The sequence below is a fragment of the Cataglyphis hispanica genome, chromosome 2 (assembly GCF_021464435.1).
Source record: "Cataglyphis hispanica isolate Lineage 1 chromosome 2, ULB_Chis1_1.0, whole genome shotgun sequence".
NCBI classification, from domain to species: Eukaryota; Metazoa; Arthropoda; class Insecta; order Hymenoptera; family Formicidae; genus Cataglyphis; species Cataglyphis hispanica.
This window is the reverse complement of record NC_065955.1, coordinates 13778730-13792711: the sequence shown is the minus strand read 5'-3', so window position 1 is coordinate 13792711 and position 13982 is coordinate 13778730. Positions and strand designations below refer to the sequence as shown.

General features: G+C 23.9%; 2 protein-coding genes across 2 annotated transcripts; both read left to right on the top strand.

The window, feature by feature from the left end:
• The first annotated feature begins 5 nt into the window (after positions 1 to 5).
• LOC126858874 (aminopeptidase N-like) lies at positions 6 to 9774 on the top strand. Its single transcript, XM_050609519.1, has 10 exons — positions 6 to 36; positions 121 to 412; positions 1342 to 1862; positions 2432 to 2881; positions 3635 to 4008; positions 5148 to 5428; positions 8176 to 8372; positions 8538 to 8900; positions 9008 to 9077; positions 9210 to 9774. Exons 3-10 carry the CDS (start codon positions 1363 to 1365, stop codon positions 9339 to 9341), a joined length of 2367 nt encoding a protein of 788 aa, XP_050465476.1. The 5' UTR covers positions 6 to 36; positions 121 to 412; positions 1342 to 1362; the 3' UTR covers positions 9342 to 9774.
• Positions 9775 to 11979: 2205 nt separating this feature from the next.
• Positions 11980 to 13536, top strand: LOC126858862 (viral IAP-associated factor homolog). The gene is made up of 5 exons (XM_050609487.1): positions 11980 to 12173; positions 12378 to 12519; positions 12599 to 12827; positions 12903 to 13111; positions 13186 to 13536. The coding sequence occupies exons 1-5, from the start codon at positions 12171 to 12173 to the stop codon at positions 13320 to 13322; spliced, it is 720 nt and encodes a 239-aa protein (XP_050465444.1). The 5' UTR covers positions 11980 to 12170; the 3' UTR covers positions 13323 to 13536.
• Positions 13537 to 13982: the final 446 nt, after the last annotated feature.

Here is a 13982-nt window from a genome sequence, read left to right as displayed (position 1 = left end):
AGGCCTTCAATCCTAGGTAAATTTTTGTGATTATCAGTGAGTAAAAAATGTAAAATATTTTTATGCTTCTGAAAGAAAATATACAATTTCCTAATTTGTTTTTTTTTTAATGCTTTCAAGGAGAAAAATTGCTTTGAATATAAAAGTCAAAGTATATATCTGTCGACAATTGTTGAATTATGTATCGATCTAATAAGGTATAATAACATGTTTGATACATATAACCATAACAAGATATTTACATGACATTATGTACTTGATACATTATGTTATACTGAACACGTTGCGTCGCTAGTTTTCGCTGATCCCTCGAAGTTGAAAAGATCACGATTAAACATAAAAATTTTGGGCTAAAAGTAACGGCTCATGTGACTGCTTAAACAAACGCAAATAAAACAAATAGGATATCCAGGTATTTTTTTTAAATATTTGCATATAAAAATATATAAAGAATATAGCAATAATAGCGTTCTTTTTTTTTAAATGTTTTGTGTTCAGTTTAAAAAAAAAATTAATCTGTTCTTTTTATTAATATTTGTATTCTTTGAGTGTTACAATAAGCATGAAAACATTCAAGCGTGAATTATAACAACATCCTTAAATTATTTTTCAATTATAAATTAATAATTAGAAACTAATTGTCAATGTTTTGTTTGATACACTTTTTTTCTAATGGATATCTAGAGTCATTGTTTTCTAACTGTAATATTAAGTTGAATATGTAATAAATATAAAGATGAACAAACCATGAATTTTTCTTTTTAGAAAAATATTTCTATAAACAATGTTAAATAATTTAATAATAAAAGCTAGTAAAAGATTTCTTTGCAATCTTTTATTCATGTTTAATTTAATTTACTCATTATTTATATAATTACAAATGGAAAATAAACTTTGATAATAATATGTTGGTAAATATAAATCAAACAGTCATCACGAAACTTAGTTATTAGAGGAAGTTCCTTTATATAATATTTGTATATTGTGTTTGAATACAAATATATTTTTAATAATATTTTTTAAGAGCGCAGAAATATATAATACAATTTAACTTATATGCTGAAGCTATAAATGATAATTTATATATAAGTACTTCATATTTTAAAGTTATATTTCTAATTTATGTTTAAAAGTATATAAAAATGCAATGCATATATAAATTTTTCGTAAAAATTATTAAAACAATTCAAATACATTATATATCTTTTTTTGAAATGTAATTTTTTTCTATATGTTTCCTTGTCACATAAGAATCGATAGTTTTACATTTTCTTTGTACATATTTATTTTTTATTTTTGTTTCCTGCACCACATTTTCTTACTAAAGAAATGTTTTTACAGATATCAAAAATAAAAATTAACATGCTGTTCTTAAAATTATTATTAAATAATTTATTATATACCATTTTAATGGCAACAGCTATTTCCGTCGATGAAAATGCAGAAAATAAGTGGCGTGATATTCTTAATTATCAATTGGCAAATAATATAAGACCGTTTCATTATAATTTGAAGATAATATTGATGCCAGATTATATAAGTGGCGAGTCCAATACTATTTTTTATATTAAATATGCAAAACCATATATAATTTTACATATGCCAATGCTTATGAATATAAGTGAAGTAAAGTTGAAATCAATTGAAAATAAAATGATTTATGCAATGAATTATTCAATATTTATTACTAATGAAAATCTTAGAGAAAAATTATTGATTATTGAACCCTTTAATCAATTAATGTCACAAAAATATTTAAAACGTGGAGTTCATATTTTGTATTTTAAATTCACATGCATAATGAATCACGATACAAGAGATTTTTTGCGAACTTCGTATACAAAGGAGAAAAAAGGTGATGGGTAAGTGAAAATTAAAATATTAAAAATAAGATGATTTCTATATGTAGCATATATATTATATATATATATATATATATATATATATATATATATATATATGTATGTATGTATATTTATTGTATATACTTATATACATATACTTTTATATTTAAATTCATAAATTATATTTCATAAAAATTATTCCTTATTATTTTTTAGAGCGTGTACACTGTTACTCCATATACAAAGTTATTGATTGCATAAAATTTTGTTTACACTAATACACTATTACACTAATAACATATATATATTATTTTTATGCACAAAACTTCTCAATATCTGAATATACTTCTTTATATAATATACATGATATCAGATTATATTCATTTATTTATAATATGCATTAACATGAATAAAAAAAATGTTACAATTGCATTTGATGCGCCCTAAAATAAACTTGAAACTTGAAACTCTTAAAATATAATTGCCTATATAAAATATATAATTTTCTTAAAATATTTTAATTCTTTGTATTGTACCAATAATCAATAATTTGTCGTTATATGAAACTTATTGTTAAAATCTAATAGGTTCATTTTTGCAACACTAATCCAGCCCAGAAGAGCCCAACAATTATGTCCATGTTGGGATGTGCCAAAATTAAGTGCCACTTTTAACATTTCCGTAGAACACCATAAAAAATACAAAGTTTTGTCGAATATGCCAGTACAAGAATATAAATCCGTGGACAATTCCACAATGTGTACAGTCTTCCAGATGACACCTCCAATGTCTACATATGATGTAGCAATTATAATGTCAGATCAGTATCAGGTTTCTAATTCGACTGTTTTGGTCAACACGTGGTGTAGATCACAAGTGATACCTCACATGATATTTATGCAATCTATCTCTGAAAATGTAATTACATATTTAGAAAACAGTTTTAGGATATTGAGAAGAATTCCAAAAATGGATTATGTCGTTATTCCAAATTTAGAAGACAGGATCAGACAGACTTGGGGACTCGTTTTATATAAGTAATAAATTCAAGAAATAATCACAATTATAAAACATATTAAAAATAATTATAAAATATTAAAATGCAATATTGTGATGAGCTATCAAAATTTTAAAAATTAAACTGCATTTTTCTGAATTAACTAAATTAAAGAAAGATTTATAACAGTATTTACAATTAGAATTATAATTTCAACATTTAAAAGTTTTTATTAATAACATTCATCAAAATTTCAGAAATATATGGGATATATTTATAGATATTTGTATTAATAATATTATAAAAGCTTATATATATATATATATATATATATATATATATATATATATATTGTTTTAATTTTAGTAAGAAGAAAAATTTACAAAAGCATATGTTTTCAAGTAAAATATTTCTAAAAGATTATTCTTAATACAAAAATAATAATATAAAAATGGTAATGTTAATAAAAAATTAAACATGAATATGCATAAAAGATCACACCTCATCAATTTAATCGCCACTTAGGTATATTAGAGTGGAGTGCTCTGTAATTGTTTAAAAATCAAGTGGTATTGGTTTAGAAGATATAACAAGTTAAAGTTTTATAGTTTTAATGCTTTTTTTATTAAAATAAGGAAAAATAAAATTGGTTAACATTGTATTTGTGCATTTATAATGACTGTCAAAATTATACTTTTGATTGTCCGTTATTAAAACAAATACTTAATTATCGTATTTTTTAACGCAAATCAATGATGTATAATGTAAATTGCCGCAATGATATATTTTACAGATTTACTTATCTCAATTCGACGTCGTTGGATGATCTTTGGGGCTTTATGCAGAAAAGTGTATACCGTAAATTAAAAAATAAACTATATAATTTAAGCATAAAGCAGATAATGGATATTTGGACTATACAAACGCATTGTCCTGTGGTAAATGTGATACGAAATTATTCTAAGAATCTCGTGACAATATCAAAAGAGACTCATGATGAATTGGATCAGCAACCATATTTTATACCTGTGAGCTGTACTAAAGAAACGAATATCAATTTTGTCATCTCGCTAGAAAGTTTCAACTGTTTGACACAGTCAAAGCCGAAGGTGGAAATATATTATGATAATAAAGATAAATGGTTCATTGCCAACATATTGCAAACTGGTAAATATTAAATCATAAAATTAATATCTTTATTGTATCTAATATTAATATTATCCTCTTATTATATCAAAAATCTAATTTATTATTTTTGTACTTATTTTTATTTTTATATTTTTTTAATAAGAATTGTGAAATTATTTTCTACACATATTATAAACATAATAATTATTCTAAAATCCTATAATACTGCCGTTAAATTTTAAATTAAACGTATTTATATAAATGCTATTTTTGTTAATAAAATTTCTTGTTTCTTGACTAAAATTTCTTGTTTCTTGACTCTCTCAAATTCAAGCTTATATAATACAATTACATACGTCTTAATATTTCTAAGCTTATAGAATTACATACGTCTTATTTCAAAATTTTTTTGTTTTATATAATTATTGGTGTGAAGTATTGTCATAAATAACAATACAAAACATTTGAAGGTGTGATAAATATACATACTTCCAATTTCTAGTACAATCTATACGCATATTTAAAACAGAAAAAAATAAAATACTTTGAAAAATAATTGAAAGATAATTATGACCATTGTCTTGCGGTGGTACAATACAAAATTTTATACTCTACAATAATAAGTCAATATTAAAACATTCGACTATATCTATGGTTATCGATTGAAAATTTTTGGACATTTTATATGTACACTATTAATTATTGCTAATGTCAAGTTGGTGTCATCAATTTGCCATTTGCGAGCATCATCTATTTTTATTTAATTTTCGGTAAACAAGAATGAAATGATATTGCAAGATTTTTTTATTATTATATATTCTAAAATTGAACGATTAACAATCGTTTTTTTTTTGCTAATATTCTTAAAGTGTCCTTTTATATGCGTGTTTTTGTTGTTAGATCTAATTATTAAAATTTAAGATACAAGATTTTCGTACGCTTCATATATGCGATACATATAAAAAAATGCAATTTTTGATAGCGATTATCCCGTGTTTTAAAGAGTCTTCATTTTTAAATTTTACAAATGTAGGCATCATATTTATTAACATATAATTAAAGTTTCAAATTTTTCTTATTAATTGCGATATGCAAGACAACTACTTCAAGTTAGTTCAAAATATTTCTGAATTCTATATAAAAAAATAATATGATAAAATTTATCTCTTAAATAATAGGATATTATCGCGTCAATTATGACAATGACAACTGGATGATGATCGCTTATTATCTAAATTCTGAAAAATATGAAAATATACATGTTATCAATCGAGCGCAAATCATTGGTGATGCATTCCATCTTATGATGGAGGAGAAACTTGATTCAGCTATATTTTGGGAACTTGCGAGTTATTTATGGCGAGAGAGAAATTATATAGCATGGTATCCTATGATTAAAGCTTTTGAACATATATCCAGTCTCTTTGCATTTCCAACAACTGATGATGAACATCTCGAGGTAAACTTATTGTCAATATTAAAGTATATCAATAAAATTATGTTAGATATTAGGTCAATATAAAGTAACGATATTATGCCATAATTCTAACATAATATCTTAGATATAAAGATATAATTAAGGAAAATTTTAATTATTTAAATTAATTATAAGCTAATTTTATTCGCTGATTCTTTTTCAAGTTTTGGAAGTAACACATTATTTATAGCATCATTATCATTATATTTATTCAATAAAAGCATTATACGTCTACTATAAAAAAAATAAATTTTTTATATTTTTTGGTAATGCGTATAACAAATTCCATAGTAATTTTTATCATTGTTTTCGGAATCTAGGTGATATAATTTCCAAACAAGCAAAAACATAAAGAGTATTAAATTCTCTTAAAGCTCTCAATATAATTTAATGGTCCTCTTCTTTAATATCATTTTAATAATATAGATAAAATTTGACAATTTTTATTTTAAATCGAATCATGTATAATGTAAACTTTTGCTTTACTTTTTTTTATCATTTTCTATATTTTAAAAATGAAAGTTGTAATTATGATAAATTATCATCAGGAATTTCTAATTTGCATAAAATTAAAGATGCAAAAAAATTCTTTTATTATAGTATTAAAGAACAAAATTAAAAAACATTTTTTTATACATATATTTACACTTTCAAACATACAGCATATATCTTTATCTCATAAAAGATTTTCCTTTTAATATCTATTGAAAAAGTTTTTTTTTAACTAAGAAATGTAACAATTCAAAATTATAGAATTAATTGTGACTTATCTCAATATCGCAATTATATTTTGCTATATTTTTTATAAAAAAAATATTAAAAAATTTTATTGTGTAACTTAATTTTAAAATTTAAAATAATGTTAAAATTTTAAGAATTCGTTATTTTATGCATTAATGATGGTAACAAGCTAGTTTTTAATATAAATAACGAGTTATTATTTTAAAATCTCTAACGGTAATATATATAATAATACATTTATTAAGTATAGTTTCTAATCTTATCTTTTTTTAAACTCAAGAAAATCTAATTTTCAAAGGTATTAATATTTTTAGCTTTACAATTTTAGAATATTACCACTTACATCAACTCTCGAAAAACAGTAAAATATAAATATTTTTAATAAATACAAAATGAATATAAAAAATTATTTTTAATAAAATATTTTATAATAAAAATATTTTATATAATGAGATTACAAATATATATTGCACAATATTACGAGATAAATTTTACAAAAGAAGTATGTTATAAAGTGGCCGATTTTTGTCCCTAAGCTAGCATATAAAATTTGCATTGGTTTGTTATAATTTTTTGGCCGTAGAATGACATGGTGACATCTGTTTACTGTCAACGTGGAGAGTAAATGAGTAAAAAGCTCAATGATGTTATTTATGACCTCCATTGTTCTCTTCAAATATAGCATCATAAAAATAAATACGAAATAATGGATACGTATTGTCAAGGTCACTAAATATGAATCTGGGATCAGGTTTATAAAATTCAAAATAGTAATTATCCAATATAATAATAAATGGCTGCTAATTAGTTAAATAGGTAAAAAGTGATCGATTAGTTTATCCATATAATATATGAGATCATCTAATAATTCCATTTTTTTCATTACTTTGTATTTGAGATTGAAAATTTGCATTTCTTTTAAATTGTCACAAAGATCAGGTACACAACTATCTATATAACTTGCTTGATTTAATCCTTTTCATGTTATCTACACTTTTTCGATTCTCGTTGTAATTAACATCTATTATTGGAATTATCCTTTTTTTTAGTTATTGGTCTTTATCAGAATCAATCTATAAGCAGAATCTTCCATGAAAAAAATCAGGAAAAAATTATTTTGTTCACAAATTTTGTCCATGAATTTCACTTTTTGATTGCGAACAAAAATGTATCTCTATCGCTTCTATCTCTAATTAACGGCCGTCATATTGATGTTACCATTTTTCAATTTTGTAATCCTTACTCTAGATTTGTATTCAGCGATTTTGACAGCACATGTCCATTATCCTATATATATTTTTATGATGAGTCACACTGTATTTAAAGGGAAAAATGGGAACCATAAATGGATCATCTTTAAAGTTTTCGTTCATTTTCAGTACATTTTGCCAGCAAACGGATATTACTACGTCATTCTACGGCCAAAAGATTGTAAAAAACTGTGTAAATTTTACATGCATGCTTGCTTGGGGGCAAAAGTAAATTATCTTTTAACATACTGCTTTATATTGAATTCTAAGTTATATAATAATAAACATACAATTTTTTATTAAAAAATATTTGTAACAAATATAAAAAATTTGTAAGTATTTTATCACAACTTAAGTTATGACTTTACGAAGATATAATATGATACATAATAATTCTCTCTCTTATTTTATATCACGTTTATTTTATAATATTTTTGTACAAAATTAAGTTTTTGATGTGTTATTTTGTATGAAATAACCTATTATTAAAAACATAAAGAACGTAAGAAATAAATATAATATAAATGTGTGTATTTAAACTATATAAGACAACAGATTAATTCGAAGCCTATTTTAATCACTTACTAATTAAAATATGCTCCGGAAATAAAATAGTTTTTGTAAATAGGAATATTATTATTTTTTTGTTCATACAACATGTCTGCCTTTGTAAAAAATGTAATATAAAAAATAGATTTAATAAATAAAAAATTATATTTTTTTATCAAATGCTTTTAGGTAATGAAGGACATAGTAGGAAGCTTGTTTGAAAATATAAACGAGCATGTGTACAATCAAATAAGATCCAATAACGATTTTGATAAGTATTTAAAACAAGAACTCACGAAATGGGGATGTCTTATCAATAATTCTTTGTGCCTGAAAATGACCAAAGAACAATTTGAATGGCATTTAAAAAAACCTAAAATTAACAAGTATATTTTTTTTAATCATTATTTTTATATATGAGCTTTTTTACAATATATTTTGCTAGCGTGTTTGATAAATTATTTTTTAAAGACAATATATAAATATCTTTCTCTTTTAAATATTTACAAAACAATTTTTAAAAAATTAAAAAAATTTTTTTATTATTATAGATTTTTGCCTGGATGGAACAAATTGATATTTTGTTATGGTTCGAAGACTGTGAACCATACGATATGGATTAAAGCGTTTAATGAATACAAAATATCTGATTATGAAATATTGAAATTTCTTAGTTGCTCCGATAATCTGCAAAATATAGTTTATTATCTATGGTTTATTTTATCGAAACTTAAATATGAAATGCGGACACTCAAAGATAAAAATATTGATTTTGGAGCATTAACACATACAAAAAAGCATGTTTATATTTCACTTACTGATATTTTCTTTTCTCTTCTAGCCATACATGCTAAGAACTCTATACTGCTTAGAGATATATTGGTTTCATATAATTTTAAATTTATACAGGACAGGTAATAACATCTTTTTTGTATAAACATTTAATGCTTATAATTATAAAGATTTATTATTCTCTACGGTAATTATGAATTTATACATACATACTATTTTGTTCTCATAGCGGAATAAATACGATTGTAACATTAATTGTCATTATTAATAATATATATTCCAAAAACAATCTTGATCAAGTAAGTCTTATTAATTTGAATTCAATACTCAATTATAGTTTTACTAATAACAATAAATTATTATTTCTGCATTTTATAATAGATTAATTACAAAATTATTTATCAATAATAAATGCCAATAATCTATTTTAGATAAGTAAATTTGCTAAGGATAATATGCCACAATTAGTTTCGGAATGTATTGAACGCAAAATAACAACGCGATTGCTTGAGATTGAGAATCAGAGAAAATTTTATAAAATTATGTTTCCTCCATTGCCCTAATCACGTTACCAATTACGAAACGTCCAACTACAAATCCAATTACAACATGTCTAACTACAATACATCCAAGAACTGCAAACAAATATCGGGATGAAGTTATTAAATTATAGTAATTGGGGTAGATAAATCTCTATGTTAATAATGCATATTCTCAAGATCAACGTATTGAGGTAAATGATATGGAGTTAATGAAACTCAAAAAACTCTACACTTATTTTGAAAATTTATTTTAATTTTTATCTGTTAATAAATAAAATTATACATAATGTATCTGTCGCTTTCTTTCTTACATGTAGCGACAAAATTATGCTAATTTAAAAATTTATTATATCTGTTTTTTATAATATTTAATTATGAAATTACTGATTGTGATAACAAACAATAAATTAAAATTTATTTTAGATCATTTAAATAAATAAATTTATGTGCATAAAATAATAAACAATATTTACATATTCAAATGTTGAACGCAAGTTAAGAGTATTTATATATATATATATATATATATATATATATATATATATATATGTATTAAATATATATGTATATAATATTATGTATGTTGTTTATTAAATATTAAAATGTGTTAACTAAATATGTAAATATCAAATATAAAGCTTAATATTAAATAGGATATAGACATTAATATATATATTGATTATTTGTCCCATTATAAAGAAACAAAAATTATAATGATATTTCATAGAATCATAATTTTTTTAACGCCAAATATATATATATATATATATATATATATATATATATATATTTCTATGTTTTTCTGCGTATCTTTTAATAGATCCTTTAATATTTTCCCTAAAATAAAATTAATATTTTTGAAAAATGCTTCCCAATTTCTTTTTTATATAAATTTTTTATTTAAAATTTTTAGTGAATTAAAAGTATTGAACAAATTTCTTCTGTCATTTGCTTTAAAACAGCGTTGATGGATAATTAACAGTCTTGATGCACAAATATACAATTATTTATTGAAAAATAATTTAAAAATTTGATATTAATGTATATGCAATTGTAAATTTGAAATAGAGGAAAGTAAGGAAAAACCGAATACTTTTTTGGATTTGTCTTTCTAAAAGAGATCAGTGAGCCAAAAAATTTTACTGACCGTTTGTAATCTTTAATAAATCTTGAATTATGCAAAAATAATGCTAGTTGTTAAAAAAATTTGTTTATCAAAGATAACAAAATTTTTTGAAGAAGTTAAATTATCTGGTTTTGTATACCTTGGTTTATTTTAATCAAAATACAATACAAAAATGTATTCTATAAACAAAAATCATAAATAATGGCAACATAAATCTACAGCTAATAATACAAGTTACTTAAAAATAATAATATTTAGGAAGGTACCGAGTAATAAAGATACCCGGCATTTATTCGGTTTTAATTCGGTTGACATATTATATTATACTGAATACGTTGTCAGTTTTTGATGGTCTCTCGAAGTTGAAAAGATCAGATTGAGCATAAAACATTTTTGGCTATTTTGGGCTAAAAGTAACGACTCGTGGCTGATACGATAAACAAAATAAAACAAATACAAGATATTCAGGTGTTTCTTTTTAAATAAATACAATACAAATATATAAAGAATATAGCAATAATAGTTCTTTTTTTCAAAACGTGTTTTGTGTTCGGTCTTTAAAAAAAAATTAATATGTTCCTTTTTACTATTATTTTTATTCTTTGGGTATTACGGTAAGCATGAAGACATTCAAGCCTGAATTATAATAGCATCTTTTAGTCATTTTTTAATTATAACAAATTAAAAATTAAAAAGTAATTGTCTATTTGTTTTGTTTGATACACTTTTTTTCTAATGAATATCTAGAGTTATTGTTTCTTAACTGTTATGTTAAGTTAAATATGTAATAAATATAAAAATGAACAAACAATAAATAATATTTCTTTTTAGAAAAATATTTCTATAATGATAATGTGGGAATAGATAATAATTTTTAAATGGATTGGATCCGTTGATGGAATGGATCCGATCCGATGGATGGCCGTGCGTGTTTTAGGTTCCAGTATAGCCAGTATGGTATTAGTTCAGTGGTCTAGATATATATTATGCCTATGGTTAAACTTTTAGTGATGACACCGAGGAGATACTATTATCTCGTTGTTGGTAATGATGTTTTCGAATAGATGGGTTAATACAATCCGATTCAATTAATTATATATATTATATTTTACTATGAATTCAAGTCTTTTATTGGCAGAAACAATGCAATGACGTCATCAATCTCTCCTATTTAAAAACGCCATAAATAACAAAAATAGGATGATGTTCGTGTGCATACGAATCATATATGTAATCTACTACATTGCTAGTCACGTATCTTCCCAATAAGCGGTGTTAGCGAAAACATTACGGTGCAGATGTATATCAACCTCTCGCTTCCAAAATTTGTGTACTTGACGCAATGCGCATGCGCGAACTTTGTTGAACCAATAGTATTACATATATGGCTTCTATGTATGCCAGCGCATGCGTATTGTGTCAAGTACACAGAATTGTGGAAGCGAGAGGTTGATACGCCTGCGCCGTAATCTTTTCGCCTGTGTTGAGCTTTGACTAGTAATATAGTAGTATTATTATATACATGATACGGATGATGTTTCCGAACGCAGTCTTGGAGTAGAAAACAGAATTGTTACTGTTCTTTGTTCTCTCTCATTTTCGCGCTGTTTCTTGTATTATAATAATTGTTTTTCTTTATGTACATTTGTAAGAATGTGTATATAAAAAATACGAAATATAATCAATTTTGCTTGAATAGAAATATTTAATATCAACTTTTTAAAATGGTAAGTATTAAAAATTGAAGCGTTTCAGGAGGTTAAGCATAGATTAGTTATGCGTGATTCCTTATATGGTAATATGACTATAGGCAAAAAGATATTTCATCTTTATTTAGATTTTTAAATAAGATGTGTTATAACATAATAAACACTTTCAGATATATTCTATATTGTTCATTAGGTGGCTTCAAGTTTATTTTTCTATTTTAGCAAGATCCAAATGAAGATACCGAATGGAATGATATTCTTAGAAGGAAAGGTATTATACCTGAAAAGAAAAAAGAGCAAGAAGTTACTGAAGATCAAATAATAAATCTTTTGGAGAATACTATAGATGAAAAAACAGGGCGTAGTAATTATGTTTCTTAATTTTAAAAAAAATTATTACTTTTTAAAGTTTTTTTTTTCATTATATTATTATTTGATTATAGTTTCTAACAATTTAGAAGAAAAAACTTTGGACGAGTTAGATGAACTAGAAGATGAAGAAGATGAACGGATTCTGGAGGAATATCGACAAAAGAGGATAGCAGAGATGAAGGAATTAGCAAACAAGTCCAAATACGGAGAAGTACGAGAAATATCTGCAGAAGATTATATTCAAGAAATTAATAAAGCTGGAGAGGACATATGGGTTATTTTACATCTTTATAAATCTGGGTATGCAAAAACAATAACTTTTGCAACAAACATTATGGAGTGAGAACATTAACTAAATATATGCTTCGCAAATAGCATTCCACTCTGTGCTCTAGTCAATCAATACCTAGCCAGTTTAGCAAGAAAATTTCCTACCACAAAGTTTTTGAAAAGCATCTCTACCACATGTATTCCCAACTGGCCTGACAGCAATCTCCCTACAATATTCATTTATCATAATGGAAATATGATGAAACAAATTATTGGACCACTTGAATTCCGTGGCATGAAATTGACTGAAGAAGGTGATATATCTAAAATAATGTAGAATAGATAATATTCATAAAATAATTTTGAATTTCTATTTATTGTTGTGTAGAATTAGAATGGATGTTGGGACAAGAAAAGGCAATACCAACAAAGATTACGGAGGATCCCCGACCCAAGGTCAGGGATGTCTTATTCTCAACTTTGAAGAATAAAAATGATGATTTTGAGGATGGTAACGATTGGTAATTTTATATTATGAGATTTGTGTGACACAAGTGATTATATATATAATAAGTTATTGATTTGATAAGTAAATTATCAGATTAACATTTTATTTATTTTATACATTTACTGTAACATATAAATGAATTCAACATTTATAAAAATACTATTTTCAAAACTGTTATACTACATTTTTTTGGCCATTTATTATAATAAAATATTTAATTACCATGTTATATATCTCATTTTATACATTTATATATGCTAATTTTCCTGAACATTTACAACAAAATTTATCTATTTATTAATAGAATAACAATTTTAATTCAAAAGTTAAAACTACATTAGCAAAATAAATGATTTATTTTTTAAAATCAACAAACTAAAATATTTTCAATTCAGCTGTATATGTGCATAACAATTTCAGTTATTGCTTTAAACTCACAAATGTTAAATATTTAGTTTCAAATTATTTTGTCAATCAAACTCTCTTTCTCTCTTTGTTTATAAAGTGTTATGATTGGGTAATTTTGGTTGTTTATGTAGTATGGTGGCTCTCAAATCGCGGAAAGATATACGTAATTTTTAAAGAAGAAAAAGGTTATTAGTAATGTAAAGATTAGCACGTTATAAGTAATCTATATGATTCTTATACTGATTGTGAATTATTACCAAAGGGAGCAA